General features: G+C 50.7%; 2 protein-coding genes across 2 annotated transcripts; both read left to right on the top strand.

Annotated features, from left to right (window-relative positions):
- Positions 1–1,539: 1,539 nt before the first annotated feature.
- On the top strand, positions 1,540–14,217 carry Atf3 (activating transcription factor 3). Its single transcript, XM_057770158.1, has 4 exons — positions 1,540–1,751; positions 7,539–7,782; positions 11,561–11,668; positions 12,823–14,217. Exons 2-4 carry the CDS (start codon positions 7,543–7,545, stop codon positions 13,018–13,020), a joined length of 546 nt encoding a protein of 181 aa, XP_057626141.1. The 5' UTR covers positions 1,540–1,751; positions 7,539–7,542; the 3' UTR covers positions 13,021–14,217.
- A 4,168-nt stretch (positions 14,218–18,385) lies between these two features.
- Positions 18,386–20,146, top strand: Garin4 (golgi associated RAB2 interactor family member 4). Its single transcript, XM_057769881.1, has one exon. The coding sequence runs from the start codon at positions 18,386–18,388 to the stop codon at positions 20,144–20,146; it is 1,761 nt and encodes a 586-aa protein (XP_057625864.1).
- Positions 20,147–21,525: the final 1,379 nt, after the last annotated feature.

The raw sequence follows: 21,525 nt of genomic DNA, 5'->3' as shown, positions 1-21,525 counted from the left end.
AGAGAGAGAGAGAGAGAGAGAGAGAGAGAGAGAGAGAGAGAGAGAGAGAGCGCTTCCCTTAGACCGTAACAGTTTAGGTGGCAGGTGCTACGGGGCAGAGGAACCGGGATAATTCCGCTTCTTACCCCAAACTACCGCTCTATGACTTTCTGCTCGCCTTCCCCTCTAAGGCAGGTGTTAGCAGGTGCCTCTGTCTTTACATTCCGGCGTCCTGCCCCACTTGTGCGCCCGAAGGCTTCCCGGGCAGGTGTGTGAGTCCCGGGCCGCATTCGTGGGCACTTTTAGCCCTTGATGAGCTATGGAGACCCTCCCGGGGTCTTGCGCTCAGTCGAGACCGTTGGAATTACTGGATCAGAACCAGGAAACTGTTTTCAAGGTTTAAACCCAGTTCTACTGAGGCCTCGGCTTGAACCCTACGTCCAGTCTTTCCAGACTTGAGGACAGAGGGCCCCACGTACCGACTTTAAGTGGTGCGTGCTCAGTCCGGGCGGCCAGACTCCAGCACAGCTGTCTGTTCCTGCAGATAGACACTGGAAACCTGGAGACGGTTTTTCTCTAAATATTTCCTCACATCCAGGCGAACCCCCCCCCCCACCTCTGCCAAGACCAGGCACGTGGAGATCAAAGCGTCCTATTGCCTGGACTCCCTGAGCGGTCTTTTCCGCAGCCCTTCTTAGACTTGCGCTGGGTGGCCTCCGATCGCTCCAGACTTTTCCTCTTCCTACACTCTTGCTTTCGCCGAGAATTCCCTGTTCATTTCAAATGTTTTGTGGTTGTTATTAAAAACCTAAAACCAAACTGACAGCGTCTTATCACTAGCATCTCCAGTTCCTAGCGAGTCCGGAGGCCCCCGCGGGCTCGGGAGAAAGAGGCCGGCCGAACGTCTGCGTTAACCCACGGCCGCTATTGGGGCCCACGGCGGCGGAGATCACACTGGCGGGTAGGCGGGTAACGGTTTGGATTCACCGGAGGGTAACTTTGGCCACCTTTTTCACGCGGGAGATTGTCACCGCTGCCTCTTCCCTACCCCCTCCTTGAGCAAAGCCGCTGGCCAGAGAAGGCGCTTTTTCCTGAAGTTTTAGAAAAAATGACCACGCATTTTTGAGAAAGGTCGTGCCCGCTTCCCAGCCTCACCTAGTCTGGGCCACCGCCAGGTCCCGCCTCCCGAGCACCCCTCCCCCCATTCCCCAACCTAGCGGAGGGAGAGATGCCAGGGCGGTGGAGTCATGCCGCTGGCTTGGGCACCATTGGCTCATGCCTGGAACACGCAGCGGCGAATACGCACACCTGGCGGTGCGCCCGGGCGACTCCGGGCCTGATATGGAGAGAGAGGGCGGGCGTGTATGTGTGTCCCGGGCGTACGAGGCGCGCTGGACGCTCGGTGACCGCCCCTTCTCGCACTTGCATCACCAACTCCGCGGTCTCCACCCACCCTTAGCCCCGCCCTCAGCCTCCTCTACCCCTCCTCTGGCCGGCTCTCCCTGGAAGCTATTAATAGCATTACGTCAGCCTGGGATTGGTAACCTGGAGTTAAGCTAGCCTTGCCAGGACCAGGGCTATAAAAGGGGTGATGCAACGCGCTCCCAGCCACAGTCTCACTCAGCGAGGCTCGCTGGGCACGGTGCTTCCCCCACGGAGCTTGCCGGTCAGCCCGCGCTCCAGCAGAGTCCTTGGTGCTCGCCCGTCGGCGGGACAGACCGCCCGCCTCTGGTCGCTCTCTGGACCCTGGCCGCCCCGAACGGAGACCGGAGGTGAGCATTAGAGCCACGCGGTGGAGAACCGCCCTCCCCTTCTCATCTCCCCTCTGGTGACCAGTCCCGGGACCCCTGAGCCACCCGGGACTCTAGTCAGTCTACCGCGCCACACTCGCTCGGCTGAACTGCTCCTTGGCGCTGCCGCTCCGAGCTTGGGCAAAGTTTCTAGAAAAGTGAAAGAACAAACTTTCTCTTGTGAGGCGTGAAAGATGTCCGTGGACGGAGGAGATTGCGCGCTCTCAGCCTTCAGCTAGGAGAGGTCGTCTGGGTGGGTGGTGGGTGTTGGTGCGCAGGGGTGACCCACGCTCTCTGGATCGCGGTCCACTCCGTCCCTCACTTGGTGTCCGGATGCCGGAGCCGGAGTGGGTCTCCTCTAAGTCCGCCGAGAGGCGCGGTGGCCGCGGCTGAAGGGAGCGCCGCTCCCAGTACCGAGCGAAATGAATGGGGAAGGGACGCTCGGTCCGAGGTCCCGGCACAGCCGCTGGAGGTCGCCTTACGCTCCCTGGAGCTGAGCTCTAGGCGGCAGGACAGCGTAGAGAGCTAGAGCGAAAGTGAGTTGGGATTAATTTAGGCGGAGAGCGCCGGTAGTCGCGCTGTCCCAGCGCGGACTCCGGAGAGGTCTCGGCACCGCTAAGTCGAGCGGCGAGCGGCGAGCGGCGAGCGGCAGGGTTTGGGACGTCAGCTCCAACCTCTCTCGCTGTTTTGACTCTCTGTGGCTCTGATTTTCTTTTAACCGGTTCTTGGATTTCTTTGCTTTGTGTAATCGAAGAGAACCTCGGGGACCGGATCGAACGGGTGGAGGGACCAGGTAGTGGAACTACTTGACTTGACAAATTGTGTGTGTGTGTGTGTGTTGAGGGTTGTTGTTTTGTATTCTTGAGACAGTCTCACCTTGTAATCCAGACTGTCCTTAAACTCCTGGTGATTCTCCTGCCCAACTTCCCAAGTGCTGAGATGACAGGCCACCTCTCTACCTGTGCTGGAGCCCTGTGCTGTGTGGTTTACATGGCCAGGTTTTGGCGGAAAGTTTTCAGTTTTTAGAGTGAAACAGACGAAATAAAAAGCGCCAGGAAGGGGTCTTGAGCGAGAGCGTGGCTCTCCACCGCGTGTCCCCGAGACCAGAAGGGAAGGGGCTTCACTCTCCATCCTGTCTCCTGTTTTTCTCCCCTTGGTGAGTTCTCTGCTCTGACCCCACTCTCATTTTCAACTCCCATTTTAAAATTTTCCTCCTAGCCACTTTATTTTCCTTAATTTCATTAATGTAGATCGCAGACTTCCTTATAAATCAAAGGAGTTGCCAAGCCCAATCAACTTAAAAGTTTTATTCTGCCCTTCACCTTGTTTGACTTTTTTGAGACAGGGTCTCCCTGTGTAACCCAAGCTTGCTTCAAACTCATGGCAATTCTCCAGCCTCAGTTCCCAAGTGCTGGGATTACAGGCATGTGTCGCCAGGAGAGCACATGTTTTGCATGTAGCATTTGTTGTGGGATAATGTTTCCGCATACAGGCTCTTGCCTTGGGAGCGGTTGCGGTTGTTTCTGAGGTTTCAGAGGTTGCTGACAGACCGTCCTACACCTGCAGCTATTCAAATCCCTTCTCTCCACACCGCTTTCTTCCGTGACCCCTTCCTATCTTTCTTCTGTCAAAGCCTCCTTACGATATGAGACTCTTGAGTCCTCAGCTGCTACCTGGCTGGCAGCTCTGCCTGTGGTTTCTTTCTTGAACTGATGGGCCCTTGTGGTTGTGCAGAGGGGTGGCTTCAGCAGCCTGGCTGGACCAGACCATCCTCCGGCTCTGTGAGTTTAGGCAAGCTGCTTTCCTTCCTGGACCCCAGTTTACTAAATGACAAAATAAGGATCTGATCTAGACCATTCTAAGGCTGGGTACTTTTAGCCAGAGTCTGTGATTCCTTAAGGAACTGGCTCCAGGGTAACCCAGCCAGGGAAGGAGGGACATAGCCAGGACACCACGGAAACTTCAGGAGAAAAATGGTTTCTTCTGTGGAAACTCACAATCTCTGAAGAACACAACAGTTATGGAGAAGTGCTGACGTCAGCAAACAGTGGAGTGGAAGTCTCAGGACTGTGGAGCAGTTGTGACAGGCTGACCTGAAATTCTCCAGATTCCAGTTCATTTCTGATGATCAGAACTAATCAGCTTCCCCGAAGGGAGGTGGAGTCAGAATGTTGTGTGGGTGTCAGCCTCTTGTGTTTTCAAGTGTGTGTGTGTGTGATGAGTTCTTTCCCGCAGCCCAGGGAGAGAACTGGCAACCTCAGCCACAATTTTCAGATAAGAACTGAATGTCAGAGAGCCTCTGGCTCCTGAGTGGGTGCTCAGCTAGTGAGAGCAGACACAGACCTGGAGACAGTCGGCTGCCCCTGAAGCCCAGCCTTGCACCTCCAGCCTGCCAACAGGAGAAAGAACAGGATGTGGAGAGTCGGGGGAAGGTGGCTACCTTCTCCCAACGGGCAGGTTTGGCAGATGGCTCAGTGGAAGGAAGTGGAAATCAAAAGTGAAATTTCAAAGCCTTGGAGAAAAATTCTAGGAGTTAAACTTCCAGTTAAATAATTAAGTTTCACTTTCTTGAAAATGATGAAATTGCCAGCGGTATGACATGATTTCTGATTGGAAGTCAGGAAGCAGGATGCGAGTCCTGAAGCAAAAAGAAGATTTATGATCGGTCTGGAGAGTTAACTCAGCTCTCCCCTCTCAGATGCGGGCTGTGTTAGAGGGCTTCCACTCCTGAAAACTAGCTGAAGTTTTAGACTTTGTTTCTCTGGAGGGCACAGCCTGACTCTAGACTGGATCTCTGGAGCCGACTATAAAAGATGACCAGATCTTTACAGATGAAGCCACTTGGCTATCAGAAAGACTGTCTTACAGCTTTACAACATGTTTGTGTCCCCAAGTAAGTCCCACCCCCAGCTTTTCACAAAAACATTCCATACTACTGACATTCCTTGGTTTCTTCCTGTCTTTACTCTTAAGCCCCAAGGGTTCATTAAGAAACTCAACTGCTGGGGCTCAAACTAGTGATGATCCATCTAGTAGTGTAAATGAAGGCCAGGCCAGCGGCAGCTCTGAATCCCATCCCTTAACTGGTTGTTTTGTTTTGTTTTTGAGTAAAATTGGAAAATGAGAATGCTTGGGAGGATGTTGAGCCTCTGACTTCAGAAGCCAGAGAAACAGCCCCTAGTCACAAGATTCCAGGATTCCATGAAGAGGACCTTCAGTTCTCAGGCCTGCTGCTTGGGAGAAAATTATATGCATTTCTTGAGTTCTTCTGACTTGTGGAGGGCAGTATTTGCTGGTCTGGAATTTCTACCTCCACTCATGGACCTTAAACCTCTAGGGCCAGGGACGCTCAGGAGGAGCTTTTAGCATCAAAGGTGAGCAGACCCCACCAAGTCTCCACTGGAGAGCGGCCAGCCCTCTGTGCGGTATCCTGAGAGACCCAGCGTAGCTCCTGGTGACGTATTTTCCAAGGCACCATCTTGTATTATTTCCTAAGCCCCTCAGACCACTCTTGGGGAAACAGGGTGCTTGTTATCAGCCTACCTTTAGGTTGGAGAAAGAAACCACTGGGGGGTACAGTCACAGTACATAACTAAGTGGTCTTCAAATCTTGATTTTTTTTTTTAAATCCTAGTTTGGGAATTTTATGGCTAAAACAGCACATTTAAACTTACAACTGGATGTAGGCAGTAGCCGAGTCTGTACCTGATATGCAAAGAACAGCAATTCCTTGAGCAGAGCTAGGGGTTCTATAGAAATTGTTGCTTAGTCGAACCCCCACCCCCACCCACCCACACACACTGTTTCTGTTCCTGCCTTCCCGTCTGCTTCCATTCCCCCACAAACTTTTGCTCTGTTTTTGTTGTTGTTTTTGTTCAATGAAGTATAATATTTGGGTATGTAGAGTATAAATTAAGGTCCTGAGTTCTGAAGTCAAGCAAACCAAATCCCGGTGCCTGATACTATCCCATGTTAATGTGATCTGTCTAAATCTCGGTTAACTCATGTATAAAATGGACCAGGTTTTACAGCACTGGGTTCTCACAAGGCTCAAAAGAGACAAGATATATAGGTTTTTTCCTGTAATGTTAGAGATTTGCCAAAAGGCTTCCTTCCCTCTGGGGCTTGCTGGTAGCCACTGTTGTGAACACAGCCACTCTCCCTGCTCCTGGTGGGAGTCACAGCTGCATGAGTCCTAGCAGCAGACTAAGTGGTAATTTTCTAGATCGCACTGCCCTTGATTTTCCTGTGTTGCCCTTGTGGATTTGCTGGCTATAGAACGATGAGGCCATTTGGTACGGCCACGTCGTCCCCACCTTGTTTATGCAGCTGTCCAACTGGTCAGCAGGCAGCGTGGCCTCTGCGGAGCCTGGCTGTGGGGCAGAGCATCAGTGGTTTGCTGGCTCGGGAGAGTCCTCAGCCAGTTTCCAGATGAAGACTGAGTCCCACGGAGCTGAATGGCCTGCTCCTTTGTGACCAGGCCCATCCCAGGTCCTCTCTGCCACTATTCCAAGCCTCTCTCCTCGTACCTTAGAGCTAACAGCACCCCCATAAGCACTGTCTTCTCCCTCTTGCTTGCTTGGCTTACCCTGAAGTCCTCTGCTTTGCCAGCCTTCTCATTGAGAAGGGGCTCCTTGTTCCCAAAGGACCTGAGTTCCCGCCATTACCACCCCCTGCCAAGGACTGGAGTGAAGAAACACACCCAGCTTCCTGTGGGAGAAACTTCCGGCACAGAGTTGTGGAATTTAAGGCCCCCACTTCCCGCTTTTATCTCAGCTCCCTAGCAGATTTGCCTTGATTCCATGAGTCTTCCCAGTTTCTTTTTGAAAAAGAGACTGAAAACAGGATTTCAGATGGCACTGGTTTTTGTTTTCTAATGTTTTTTCTCTTTGGTGGGGGGGGGACTGATATCACATTTGCATAATCTGCATACAAGACAAACTAATGGAAGAGCCTGAAAAGTCATCCCTCTTAGACTTTAGTCGTCTTTGAGCTGCGTGCTTTAAGAATATTTTTCTCACAATGAGGACAGCATGTAAAAACAAAACAAACAAAACAACTTTTTGATGTTCTGTTAACTTTAGTTAGCATTGTTTGCATGAGCATGGGTGTTGGGTTAGTTACGGAACAAGGGCAACTGAGCTGTGGCTACACTACTGAATAAAGTGGCCCCTTTCACTGCTGTGGCTCCTAGATTAGCGTTGGGACCTCAAGCTGCCCTCCCTAATCCATGCTGGGATGTTGACAGGCTCCGTCTTACAGGGTCCTCTGCAGGCTGAGCGGAGCAGCCATGTCCTGTCCAGAAAGCAGCGTTCACAGCTCTCTCCCCATCTTCCTGCTTCTACATCCTTTTAGCCCCCTGAGCCGTGAACACCGGTGTGTGTGTGCACGAGCGAGCGAGAGGAGAGAGAGAGAGAGAGAGAGAGAGAGAGAGAGAGAGAGAGCATCTGTTTAGAACAGCACTTTTGCCCAGTTATGACTCTCTGCAGTAACTGCTGCCTGCTGCCAAAAGAAGCTGAGGACAGCACTGGTCCCTGGATATGAGCATAAACACTTAAGAGGCAGTCTGACAGCATGTCACGTAGCAAACAGTGGTAAATACGTTCCTGTCTTTTCTCCAGCCACAGGCAAGATATGGGCATGAAATGAAAATAAGCCAAAAGTCCAAAGGCTGATGGGACTTTGTTCTGGGGTGGGCTGTTCTTCGGTGTGGTTGGATCCCATGCCCCAGGACCCCTAAAGTAGTTTGGGCTTAATTTTTTCTTTCAGCAAAATGATGCTTCAACATCCAGGCCAGGTCTCTGCCTCAGAAGTCAGTGCATCCGCCATTGTACCCTGCCTCTCACCTCCTGGGTCGCTGGTATTTGAGGATTTTGCTAACCTGACACCCTTTGTCAAGGAAGAGCTGAGGTTTGCCATCCAGAATAAGCACCTCTGCCACCGGATGTCCTCTGCGCTGGAATCTGTGACCATCAACAACAGACCCCTGGAGCTTGCTGTCACCAAAGCTGAGGTGCGTCCTGCCAACTCATGTCCTTCCTTTCAGCACGCGTTTATCACACACACCCGACGTGTGAGCACATGCAGGAGGCTAGAGCCAGGGATAAAAATCAACAAAGGCACTGCCCCAGGGGAGCCTAAATTCTAATGTCTAAAGATAATGGAATAATGACTAGAATACACGAATGAGCAGATAGAGTGTGGTGTGTGTGTGTGTGTGTGTGTGTGATCCAGACACAGAACAGGAGGATCAAGAGAGAGGTGAGTCTGAGACACATCAAGACACATTGAGAGAGGAGGGGGGGGGAATTGGTAAGCAAATAGCTGGAGAGGCATGCACAAAGGGATGACTCAGCAGTTAAGAGCACTTGCTGTTCCTGCAGAGGACACGGGTTCGATTCCCAGGAACCACATACATGGTGGCTCACTGTTGTGTGTAACTCCAGTTTCAGGGGCTCCAATATCCTCTTCTGGCCTCTACAGGCGACTGCACAACAATTATGTGTGTCACACAAACGTAAATGCACACAAACACTAATTCGTGCAAAATACAAAATGAATCCTTTTTAAAAAAAACAACTGAAGTGGGGAACAGAGAAGCAAGCAACTGCACAAATGTGAGCACACATGCAGGCAAAGGCTCAAACACATGCAGAAAGGGGTTCAGAGACTAAGTAGAGGTGAAGTTGTCATTTTAAATTAGGAGACCAGGGAAAGCGTCACTAGTCTTGGCCTCTGAGCTAGGACTTGAGGAGAGGGAGTCCTGTGGGAAGGGCACTCTCTAAGGGGCCCTCTCTGCATGCAGGTGAAGGTCCAGGCTAGGCCAGTGCTGAAATGGGGCGGCTTCTGGATCTAACGTGGGTCAGGACTTGGGACTGTGGGAGGCCAGGTGGGGTGAGAGTAGAAGCTGTATCCTCGGAAGATATCCACCAGGAAGTGCAGATATGAACTGGGAGCCCAGGGCCAGAGACACAGAACCGGGAATCGTCAAGCTATGGATGGCACTTGAAGCTGTGACTTTAGTGAGGCCACTTTCTGTGTGGAGACTTCCTGGAGAAGTGGGCATGATGGTGGCTTTCTCCTCCAGGACCAAGGGACTAGGAGGTTAGCCCCGCCCTTCCTGGCAGCACCACTCACAGACGGCATACTAGATGTTTGCCCTGGACTCACACCCACTCACACACATGAACTGTTCTGTGTTGAGAAACCGTCCCATAAGACACCTGGGATAACAGACGTGGCTATTTAACCGTGGTTGCTGGTGACTCTGTCACGTCAAGAACGTCAGAGATGAACTCTGGTGACTTCGTTAGCCTTTCTCAGTTGGGAATATTTCAGGCTTACTTAATCTGTGGCCACCGCCCTGGGTCAAAGGGCAGAAACTGGCTCAAAAGCTGTGTGTTTCGAACAGAGGCTAAGGACAGGGGTCATAGCTCAACCATGACCGTAAGACCTTGGGTTTGGGTTTGATCCCTTGCGCTGGGGGCAAAAGACTTGGTTTTCCTACCAGGACTGACATTTGTGGAAGGTCTGAGGGGAACCTGGCTCAGAGCATCCAACGAATGGGAACAGGCATTATTTATGATGCTGTTGCCATGGATGCCATGGGGGTATTAACTATGCTCCCAGCTAACTCAGGAGGTCAGAGAGGGCACCACAAAATAGCTGCAGGTATCAAGTCCAGTCTTGGATAGTGCAGGTTAGAGCCTGGGACATTCTGTGAGAGTTTTTTTTTTTTCTTCTAATGATATAGTTTGAAATAATAACATACAGTCATAGGAAAAAATGGAGAAGGGAGGCAAGACAGACAGGCGGACGGACTGAGGAGGAGGAAGAGTGATGAAGAAGTGATGGATGCTCCCAGGCCACTCCGGACTCTAGGGGAAAGGGCATATTTATAAAATAGCTTTTTTTCCAGTTCTGAATTACAGCGATCAATTTAAATATCAAAATCTTACTTTAAAATCCAAATAATTTTTAAAGTAGTCTCAATTTTAATTTACCATATTTCCAGTAAAATTCTTTTCTATGGGTTTTTTGATTTCCACGATTCATTCTTGGTTTTAAATTTTTATTCATATTTCATGTGTGTGTGTTATCTGCAAGAATGTATTGCACTGTGTACGTGCCTGGTTCCCGCGGAGGCCACAAGAGGGTTTGGGGTTCCCTGGAACCAGAATTATTGTTGTGAGCCACCATATAAGTGCTGAGAACCAAACCCAAATTCTCTGTGAAAGCAGCAAGTACTCTTAACCATTGAGCTGTCTCTCTGCACACCCACCAGTGTGTGCATGTGTGTGCGTGTACGTGTGTACATGGTTTTTATATTTACTGGGCTGTGGCCCTGAGACTTGAAAGATAGAAATTCCTCTTCCATTGTTCTCCCTTGAGCTTTGCTTCTCTAGGTTGTGAGATCTTCATCTCTGTCTACAGTCAGTATCTTCTGATCCAAAAGAATAGGAAAAAGTCTGGAGTGGGGTCAGTCATGGCCTCCTGAAGCTGACAGGGCCTGACATTGACCAGGCCACCAGAAAGTTCATCCTTGCTGGGCTTTGGCCTCAAGCAGAGTTCAGAGCTTGGATGTGGTCCTTGCTCATCAGTCCATAGACTGAATTGGGTCTGGAAAGACATCCATTGAGGGACTGGACCATGCTCCCTAAGAATGGACAAGGCTCTGTTCTCTGAAAGCCCCAGTGTTGACTCAGAATGAGGCACAGGAAATAGTATGATTTGCTGGCTGAATCAACAGGTGGTTCGGTGCTCTACTTGCCCCCCCCCCCCGGCCCAGCTGTGGACTTACTCATACCATTTTAGTACCAGTAATGTCCTCCTGTCTTCTCCAGGAGCTCAGAGGCTTCATGCGAAGGGTGTGCCTTGATGCTCCTGGTACAGACAGCAATGTCAGTTATTTCCTGTCATTGTGACTGAGTGACTGACAGATGTCATTTGGAGAAGTGTGTTGGGCTCACAGTTCATGGGACAGACACAGTCCATCACACATGGTGGCTGGGGAAGTTCTGTGCATAGTGGAGAGCGTGTGAACATTTCTGTGGCTCAAGAAGCACAGCTCAGATAGAAGTGGAGTAGGATTCCAACCCTCCCCCCCTTGTGCCGTGACCCACCTCCACCAGCCATGTCTCCCACCTCCACCAGCCATGTCTCCCACCCTTGTAGCCATGACTCCCATCTCAAAAGTTCCACAAATTCCCTTATCAGCAAGCGCTACAGGAGAGTATGCGGGGGATGGTCTGGAGGTCGTTTCTGGCCCCAGGGGAAAGGATACACTTATAATTAGTATCAAGTTATCAATTTAAAATGAAAATTTTTATTTCAAAATCCAAATGCATTCATAAAGTAGGTTAGATTTTGATAATTTCAAATGTAATTCTCTTCTAATGATAGAGTTTTGATTTTAGATTTTGTTATTCTCAAGTGTGTGTGCACACGTGTGTGTAGGGAGTTCACACAGAAATCTAGGCCATGAGGCTGCAGAAATGGCTCAGTGGTTAAGAACATTTGCTGCTCTTCCAGAGGACTGACGTTCCCAACACCCCATTCCCCACAGCCTCACTGGGGAAGTCCCATGCGTGGCGGAGAACTTGTGCTCTCTTCTGGCCTCTGAAGACACCATGAATGCATGCATGTGGTTGATGTACACACAGACAAACATAGATATACATTCACATAAGTGATTAAAAACAAACAAAAAGTCCCCCCCCCCAAAAAAAAAAACACCGCCTTGATATTTTGGCTTCACAGTGGCTTCCATGTGTGCCTTTTGGGTTTCATAGGTGGCCCCTGAAGAAGATGAGCGGAAAAGGAGGCGGCGGGAAAGAAATAAGATTGCAGCTGCCAAGTGTCGAAACAAGAAAAAAGAGAAGACGGAGTGCCTGCAGAAAGTGAGTATGGCCAAGTTTCCCCTGCTCGGTGCCCAAACCTGTCCTCACCAGCCTTGTGTCATTGGCAGAGGGGACTTGTGGGTGGTGCAGAAATGCCAGCTGTAGGCAGGGGAAGGAGCAAAGCTGTTAGCATGATGGAGGGGACTTTGGATGTATAGAGTAAAGATTTGTGGGCTTAAACACTTCAGCATGGGGGGCTAGCACCATGCAAGTCTGGCAACCTGGGTTTGATACCCAGAACCCACTGCAGAAGGAGAGGACTTATTTCTGAAAGTTGTCCTCTGATCTCCACAGGCCTGCTGTGGCATAAACTGGTCTATATACCCCCAGCAGTTTCTAGACTTTCAGGTTAAAAAGGCTTTATTCACCAGTTTTGCCAAATAAAACAATAAAACCCTGTTCTAGTCATTGCCTCTCAAGAAAAACTTATTACTCCCCAGCTTGCTCTGGTAATCTGGAAGCAGGCCTTACACTGTTTTGGCCTGGGTCTGAACCCTGCTTCCCTTCTCTCTGCCTGTCTAGCACTTTGAACACCTCAGTAGACTGTCACCCCACTAGAAACACCATGGGTTCCGCACGGGTTCACAGGCAAGGCAGGCCTCAGAGCCTGGAAGTCTTTGCAGTGGCCAGTTTGCTCCCCCAAGTGTGTGCAGGTTAGCTTCTGGCGGAGACAAGCCAACCTCAGTAGTCCTGGGATCTCTGCTTGTTGCTTTAGGGTCAGTGAAAACCTGGGAAACTTTGTGTTTCTGAGAACACAAGTGTTTCTGTGGATATGAGAGTCTTGGTGAGACCAGAAATTCAGAGAAAATGCTGCACCACCAGTTTGGATTTCTCCCCAGTTTTCCAGATTCTTTGGGGACTAGATACTCTTGGCAGAGGACTGGAGCACAGCCCTCTCTAAGCTCTTGGTGCTAAGGCAGCTTCAGCAAGCATGGCAGCCTTGCTCACTGGTATCCCCAAGCCTCTTCTGACATGCCCCCTAATTTCAGAGATCTCTCCAGGGTCCACATCAACACCCCCACGCCTAGTTCTGACTAGGATGATTCCCCCAGCAGACCTCTCCCATCTTGATGAGCCCCATGGTTTCTAGGTGGTCCCCCTTACCTCCCCGACCCTCAGCTCCTTCTATAACACCTGTGTTGATTGTCCCTCAGGAGTCAGAGAAACTGGAGAGTGTCAACGCCGAGCTGAAGGCCCAGATTGAGGAGCTGAAAAATGAGAAACAGCACTTGATATACATGCTCAACCTGCATCGGCCCACGTGTATTGTCCGGGCTCAGAATGGGCGGACTCCGGAAGACGAGAGGAACCTCTTTATCCAGCAGATAAAAGAAGGGACATTGCAGAGCTAAACAGCAGCGTCATGGGGGCAACTGGGGAGTCCTTACCGAATCCTCCTTTTCCACCCCCAAACCCTGAAGCCATTGGAAAACTGGCTTCCTATGCACTTCTAGAATCTCAGCAGCCGAGAGCCGTTGGGGGCAGGAGGGCCTGTGGTGACCACTGCCTTGCCCCACTCTGTCCCAGAGTGAACTGTGGCACAGGGCAAGAGCATCCCTTGGCTCACTAACTCCAGGCTTTAGGCCTTACCATCCTGGCCGTTCTCAGATGATCTAGCTTGACCCCTGGCTGGGGTCCCATACCAAGCAGGATGCCCACTAATGGGATTCATGCAGAAGTGTCTGCCTCAGTAGGTGGGGTGGGACCATGTGTCCACTGTAGCTGACACTGTCCCTCCTAGGGGATGTGGAACGAGAAGGCTCATTATCGAGGCTGTCCAATGGCCAGGGTGTGCTTCTAGAAAATAACGCTGTTGCGTCCCGGAACGACTGTGTACAGGGCATTTGTTTCAGAACCAGGTGTTGTGCTGTTAGGGTGTTTGTCTTGCACAACCATGTCATGATTTTTCCGGGAGTTTCATCAGAACCGATTTCTGAGAGTTTGGGAGTCTGCCATCACGGACATTATCCCTCAAAAGCATTCAGGTGACCATGTGAGCTTGCTTGCCCCAGAGGAGTGAGATTGGCCCGAAGGCCAGCAGTGCCACTTTGTGCTGACAGAGGACGCCCCCTTTCCCTGTACCCACTGCTGAGGAAGAACCTGGCCGTGACAGCAGGTCCTTGGCTGCCGACTGTTATGACGTCACAGAAAGAGGGCACAAAGAAAGTCCAGCTTCCAAAGGGTAGGACTCTCCTTCCCATTCAGTGACAGGACAGGCGTGAATTTGGGGCTAGAAGAGCCAGAGATACTCCATTTTCCTTTCACAGCCTGTGGAGAAGCATGTTGGAAGCCAGGTGGAGGGCCAGGCTTCTGTGTGGTGGATGTCAATGGCACTGTTTTTGTTTTTGAGATGTGGCCCAGAGCGTTTCAGCTGGGAGGCCCCTCCCTCTGGCCACCAGGACTCTGGCTTCTGTTAAAATTCTGATGTTTCTGTGAAATCCTCAGAGTGTTTAATCCTACTTAATAGTATCATTACAACTTTTTTTTGACAGAAAATATTACTTATTTATCCCAGTATTCCTAGCCTGTCAATATAATAAATATCAGAATAAGACATGATAAACTTAAGTGTTGTGCTGGTTTCTACTAAGACTGTTGAAATAGCGATTCTGCTGTGGGGTGCTTAGCATTGAACACTTGGGGACAACTTCATTCAAGTCTGTGGGTGGTTTGTCTGCATGTACGTCTGTGCACCACATGCATGCAGTGCCTGAGAAGGCCAGAAGAGGGCATTGCAGAGAGTTGTGAGCCACCATGTGGGTGCTGGGAATGGAACCCAGGTCCTTTCCAAGCGCACTGAATGCTGTTAACTGCTGAGCCATCTCTCCAGTTCAGTTTATTTTTAAGTATGTGTATGCATGTATGTTTGTGAGGGGCTGTGTTCATGTGTGCAGTTCCCCAGGGGTGACTTCTCACCCTGTGCCTCAGGCTGTTGCTTGATGCTCAGTTTCTCATCAACAAACCCTGAAACAACACTCCATGTGTCCTGCACACCAACTGCCTGGCACTGAGATTGTTTTTGAGAGAGTCTCACTATTGTAGCCCTGGGTGACCTGGAGCTTAGTAAATAGCCTTAGGTGGCCTGGTACTTACTATGTAGCCTTAGGTGGCCTTGAACTCCCAGAGGGCTACCTCTGCCTCCAGAAGGCTCGGTTTAAAGACCTGCTTCACCCTGCCTGGCTTATGATAGATATTTTTATGTAAAATTGAAATAGCTAAACATTTCAGTCCTCAGTTTCTAGAACATACAAATACACCTAAAACATACACGTTTTCATCTTGAGCCTTTTACGAATTACATTGTTTCAGAGGGGCTGGCACATGCGTGCACTATGTGTGGGGGTCAGAGGACACGTGGGAGTCAGTTTCCTCCTTCCGCCATGCGGGGCCTGGGAACTGAATTCACCAGCTGAAGCCGTCTCTCTGGCTCAGCTTGACGCTCTTGAACTTGCCTTCTGCCACAGTGCTCCTCAAACGAGGACCATAGACCTGTTAGCATCCACATGTGCCACACAGCACACATTATGTATTTCAAATACCAGGAAAGGATGGGACAATTTTTGACAAGCTGGATAAAGTTGTTTCAAGAAAGGTAAATCCTAATTTTCTGGAATTTCCTGACCCAATGATTTCTCCCTCCCCCTCTTCCCCCTTCCCCTCTCCCTTTACCCCTCTCCCCCTTCCCCTCTCCTCCTTCCCTTCTCTCCCTTCCCCTCTTCCCCTCTCCCCCTTCCCCTCTCCCCTTACCCCTTACCCCTTCCCCTCTCCCACTTCCCCTCTCCTCCTTCCCTTCTCTCCCTTCCCCTCTCCCCTTCCCCTCTCCCCCTTCCCCTATCTCCTTTCCCCCTCTCTCTTCCTCATTCCTCCTTCAATTTGCAGTGCTGGGGATTGAACCCAGGCCTTGCACATGCTAACCTACCCCAAAGCCCTCCCGGCCTGGCAAGTCAGCACGGGAATCTAAGTCTCAATAGACTGAGGTTCACTTTCCATGGGCACATGCAAAACAAGCTGGAAATCACAGCTGGCTACTCCTCTACCTCCCCTGAACTGTTCTTCAGACCCATGAATGTAATTTTTAAGAAAACTTCATTAATTGGTTTGTGGGGTAGGGTGAACCACAGCTTGTGTGGAGGTCTGGGAGTCGGTTCTTTCTTCCACCGCGTGAGACCTGGAGAGCAACTCAGGTCGTCAAGCTCGGCGGCAAACACTATTACCAACTTAGCTGGCTAGCCGGCCCTGTGTACCTGCTTGCTTGAACTGTTCTGTAGTGCTTTTAGACTATCTCATGTTACCGGCATGGTTGTATTTCTGGTTGCTTCTAATCAGTAAAGAGCCATCTACCACTCTAGAGAACCTGTATCTTAATGGAGGTGAGGAAAGAAGAAACAGCACTGCCCGTATCTCTTGGTTGTGGGTAGATGTGCTGCCGTGAAATCTAGGCTGTGGAAGACAGTGGATTAGAGAGGGGGCAAAGGGAGGCTTCCTGCAAGAAAACTAGTCTGAAAGTTTTCTGCTTTGATATTTAAAAAGCTGCCTGGATGCTTGCCATCAAGGCTTTGGGCTGCTCTGGCTTCACTCTGAAGGAGCAGCCAGGCAAGGAGTTTGAGAGAACAGACTTAGACGGGGCCATAGGAATTGACACCTGCTGGCCACCTCCTGTTCTTCAGATGCGGGAGTGTGCAGTGAACCAAAATCACTTCTCCACCAGAAAGCAAAGAATGGAAGAGAAGATGAGAGTGGGGTTCCCCTTATCTCCCTTAAAGGCATCCTCAGTGACAGAGGACCCCCCCCCCCGCGCAGGGCCCTAACACCCGACAGTTCACGGACTCCTGGTGCCTTTAGTGCAGGGACTTGGGGAGACTCTCCATTCGGTCCCCAAAGGCATTGCTCCGTTGCACATGTGGGGAAGTAGGGAGCTCCAAAGCTGCTCCGAGTCCCTCACTTTACCTGAGATGGAAGGCTATGCTCTTAAAACCACAGGTTTGGGACAAGAGTGCTAAGGGTGCAAGTGTCGTGTGTATGAACGGAAAAACACAACCCTAATACTTCACATTCAAACGCTTTGTGCACATGCATGACACTGTGTAGCCTCCACTGACTGGCACCCGGATAGTTGTCATCCCAGGTCCCACCTCCAGCTCTTGGCAAACTACTCAGCCATTCAATGCTTCAGGCTTGCCTGTCCTACAGCTTTTCATGCCTGGCTCCGTTCACTTGGCAGAGTGTCAAGGTCCATCCATGTCAAAGCATAAATCAGCATTCCATTCCCGTTCACGGCTGAGTGTATTGTATGGAGAATCTGTATTTTGCTCGTTCAGCGATCAGTCAATACACAGGTGTGTGTGCCTCCACAGGGTGACAGCTAGCCTTGAATGTCTGGAGGAAGAGTTTATCAAACCAACTGGGAGAGTCTGGAGTAAGGGCCCAGGTGACAACACTTTGCAAGTCCAGAGTCTGGCTGGCTATGGGGGTGTGGCAATAGGCAGAGTCACGATGATGACGGATGTGTCCTAGCTCCCACCCCTATACTCTGCTTTTCACCGGCACAGTGTGGGAGAGTGGGAAGCAAAACCTAGGGTCCTTAGGGGAGTAAATCGTCCCCCACCAAAACAAAACTGGACAAACCACTGGGTAATTTAACACCCCACTTCAGCCCACCCACCGCCTTCAGCGGTTCTCCGTCTCTCTCACACACACACACATTGTACAACTTCCCATGTTGTAGTAAAAACAGATCAGTTTGGAGACATTTGAGGGGCCCAAGTTTTCCTAGAGAGGCAAAGCCCTATAGCAGTTTAAAGCAAAGGTTTTAGAATTAGCGAGACCTGGATTCCAATAGCATAGTTTGTGGGAGCAGGCAAGTCACACTCAGTCTCTTACCTGTGGAATGAGAATAGCAACAATAGTGTTCCACGTTGGTCACACGCCAGCGGGTCTTCCAGTAACATGTGGAATGTCATATGTAGGGACAGTGTGCGTAAGCGTTAATTTTATCTTAATTAGTAAAGGCCAGAGCTGCCATGAGAGATTATCACCAGCAACATGTAGTGAGGTTTCGTGGAAGGATCAAGACCAGTATTCCAGGTTATCCAATGAAACAACACCAGAAGCTCCAAAGTTGCCAATCTACCTGTCCCTTGCATTCCCATAGGCTTTGAATCTTTCCAGTTTGAAAGAAGTCCTCCTATACAATTCTTCCATGTTGAAACCTTTCCATTTTGGCCTCCACCTGAAGCCCTGTCCTCTTGTGGGGCAGCTGGAGGATGGGACAAAGGGGGATGTGGCAGCGACAGGTCACAAAGGGAGTGGGGCTAAGTATGGCGTGCAGGGCTGCAAGCACTAGTGGTCACTTCTCCCACTAGGGCTGCAGTTGGTAGATGTTCAGGGGGCTTTCAAAACAATCACCGGCGGAGGTCGGAGGGTTTTTAGACCCAGAAGAAGGCCTCCCTGGAATCTACCCTGCATCTCTACCTCTTTGGAGAGATTGGGCTTGGGGTCCAGGCACCCAACAGCCCACCCCTCGTCAATCATCTGTGCTCCCACCCCCAGCCCAGGCCTCTGGGAGGCTCTGAGGCAAACTGGGGGCTTGTGGGGTGGGGTTGAGACATCTGCTGTAGGTGCCAGCTCTGTGACCCAGGAGTATCATTGCTCCCTCATCTGCGGAGACCAAGACAGACGCAGGAACCCACCTTGCCAGCGCACCTTTCTTGACACAAAATGACCACGAAACCTGAGTCTCTGTTACCATATTACACAGCCCAGAGCGGCTCCGGCGTCGGCATGTTCAACACTGCCATGGGGAAACTACAACGGCAGCTGTACAAAGGAGAGTATGATATATTCAAGTATGCACCGATATTCGAGAGTGACTTCATCCAGATCACCAAACGGGGAGAAGTGATTGACGTTCACAACCGTGTCCGAATGGTGACCGTGGGCATCGCGTGTACCAGCCCCATCCTTCCACTCCCTGACGTCATGCTACTGGCCCGACCAGCCCCGGGCTGTGAAGACTTTCCTGGACGTGGCCAAACCATCAAGGGCAAAAATCGCAAGGCTGGGAAGGCCTTGGAGCTAACCAGGCTCCTTCCTTTGAGGTTCGTAAGGCTCTCTGTTCACAACCAAGAGAAACAACAGCTACGCCTCAAGTTTGCCACTGGCCGTTCTTGCTACCTGCAGTTGTGCCCCCCTCTCGAGGGACGGGACGACCTCTTTACCTATTGGGAAAAATTGATCTACCTCCTGAGACCACCTGTGGAGAGTAACAGCAGCACTTATGCCATCCCAGCAGAGGACATGGTGTGCATACCTCTGCTGGATGAGGAAGACAAGCCAAATGCAGCAGTGGCAGAGTGCCAAGGAAAAGGAGACCCAGACCAGGTCAGCATCAGAAGCCTCCCCATGGTCACAGATGTGACTGGGGTCAGCTCGGCTGCTTTTGCTGGTGGCGAGGGACTCCGTCACAACTCCCGCAAACCCACCACTGTGCAGGGTGTATCCATCCCCAAAACAAAATCAAAAGACCTTGCCAAAGAGTCAGCTACAGGGGCAGCAGCAGCCACAGCGGGTGGCCTAGCAGGCGCTTTGAGCTTGGCAGCAACCAGGTCTGTAGACTCTGGGCAGATAAACGCAGCCATAGCAGGGGGTGCTATCATGGGGGCAAGAGGAAGCAAAAGCCATTTGTCCATCACAAGCGCTGGCAAGATGTCCCCAGAAAGCATGAAGGTTGCCTTGGCAGGGACGGCCAGCAGATCCCTGGAGTATATTTCCAGTGCTTCCACCAGCATCTCCCGAAAAGAGAGCATGGCTATGGCAATTGCAAGAATAGAACCTACTAGCAAGTCTGTTGGAGAGACAGCAGCTGATTCAGACACAGCAGCTTTTCCCTCTACCTTGCCAAGAGAAAGCCAGAAAACTGAACAGACTGCACAGCCGAAAGCCCCTGAGGGTAACACTGAAGCCAATAAAGAAAGGAGAGAAAGACGGGAGCGGAGAGCAAAGGACAGGGCTGGTAGCAGGAGCTCCCATCACCACAGGACAGGAGAAGGTCGCCGCAAGACAACAGGGGACAAGGGGGTTCGGAAATCAGCCAGCCGCAGATCCGCTCGCGATGAGAAGAAGGAAAAAGGCACCCTCAGGGGAAGCAAGCGAAACAGGTCGCACAAAGGGGTCAGCCATGTCCCCATCACGAAGGAGTCCCGGAGCTCCCACAAATCAGGCAGGACCCTCTCCAGCACCAGCTCTGTGTCTACAAGCAAGAGGCTTGGCAGAATCAGCTTGTTCCTGAGGAACATCAGAGCCAACCTGGCTGCAAAAGCCCTGGCGTCACAGCGTGACCAGGATGTGAACATCGTGGCCAAGACCCTGGAGACCACCAACGTGGAGGCCATCATGGAGACAGAGAGTGGTCAGGCCCTGGACATCATTGGTTCTGTGACATCCGAGGTCATGGAGACAGTGATCTTTGAGGCTTCTTAAAGTACAACTCAAAGCCCCAAGCTGCAAAGGGTCCCGGGGCCCAGGGTGAACCCCTAGAATCGATTCCAGCTCCCTTACTGCAGTTTGAATAAAGAATTATTCACTCTGAGCAGGGCTCTCTGCACTTCCATACCCAGAACTTCAGGAGTGACCTCATAGTGAATTCTGTGATGTCATTGCGAGACTCCTGGCTGCACCCGGATGAGGACTCCCCCGTCTCCTTGAAGTGGGTGCACCACGGCTATGGCTGTGTTCTTGACTAGTGATAAGGGTCCTGGATCTAGTCAGGGATGAGGGAAGAGTATCAGCACTGGTTATTAAGACTGTCTGAACTTAGCCGTTCTGCACATATCTGTCTACCTGAGAGAAACACACATGCCTATATGTGGGTGCTTCTGTTAGGGGTGTGTGTGTGTGTGTGTGTGTGTGTGTGTGTGTGTGAGTCAGCACGTGGTGGTCAGAAGGCAACTTTTAGAGATTGGTTTTCTCTTTCTACCACGTGGGTCCTGGGGAATCAAACCCATGCCATCAAACCTGGTGGCTGTATTTAAGGAAAGAGTACACTGGTGATTGTTCTTCTAATTTTAGCGTCTCAAATGTCTGCATTGTAATAATATTTCCTGAAACATATCTTGAATCTTTTTCCTTATGTAGCAATCTTAAGATTCGAGAAGCCACGAATGGTTATTAGGAAAAGAAGTCTGAGAGAGATGGTAACCTCATCATCCAGTAGGTCAGGACCTTTGCAGGACAGGGTCACCCCTGCTCACTATCCCAGCTCACTTCCTCCTGCAGAGTCCTGTTTGAAGAACAAGAGAGTAGGTTCAGCCTGGGCTGGCTACCAGACCCTGACAGGAAACTCTAAAGGCATGGGCACTGTTGATTAAGAGGAGGAGAAGGGGGCTGGGGGCTGGAAAGACTACGTATAGCTGGGAACTCTGAGTTGATTTTTGAACTACAGTAGACTCCTAGCCACTAGCTAACCCTATCTAAAGAGGGTCAAGACCACCCCTTCGGCTGTCAATGCCTGCACTGTTGCTCTACACAGACTTCTCTCCTGGAATTCCAGACCTCCTTTCCCATCTCCCCAGTCACTAATTAAACTCTTGAAAGGCTAAGCGGAATTATTTTCTCCATATCCAATCTTCAAAACTTTCTACAACTCCAAAAATCAAATTCTCAAAACCCATGTTGGGGAGACTGTAGGCCTTAGAGCTGCCTTTGAGGCCAGCTGACTTCAGCTGTAAGTGGAGAGAGAGAGAGAGAGAGAGAGAGAGAGAGAGAGAGAGAGAGAGAGAGAGAGAGAGAGAGAGAGAGAATGGGCCTGGGTGCCAAGGACTTGCTGCAGAGAAAGGAAGCTAGCTCAAGACCTGCCCACA

This window comes from Chionomys nivalis, chromosome 5 (assembly GCF_950005125.1).
Source record: "Chionomys nivalis chromosome 5, mChiNiv1.1, whole genome shotgun sequence".
NCBI classification, from domain to species: Eukaryota; Metazoa; Chordata; class Mammalia; order Rodentia; family Cricetidae; genus Chionomys; species Chionomys nivalis.
Note: the sequence above shows the minus strand (reverse complement) of the source record. Positions and strands in the feature narration are given on the sequence as shown.

What these genes read in the sequence shown, in the direction of transcription:
- Atf3 (XM_057770158.1), top strand. Translation starts at nt 7,543, where the DNA reads ATGATGCTTCAACATCCAGGCCAGGTCTCTGCCTCAGAAGTCAGTGCA. An exon ending in TTGCTGTCACCAAAGCTGAG is followed by an intron (nt 7,783 to 11,560) that starts GTGCGTCCTGCC and finishes TGGGTTTCATAG; the next exon opens with GTGGCCCCTGAAGAAGATGA. An exon ending in AGACGGAGTGCCTGCAGAAA is followed by an intron (nt 11,669 to 12,822) that starts GTGAGTATGGCC and finishes ATTGTCCCTCAG; the next exon opens with GAGTCAGAGAAACTGGAGAG.
- Garin4 (XM_057769881.1), top strand. Translation starts at nt 18,386, where the DNA reads ATGACCACGAAACCTGAGTCTCTGTTACCATATTACACAGCCCAGAGC.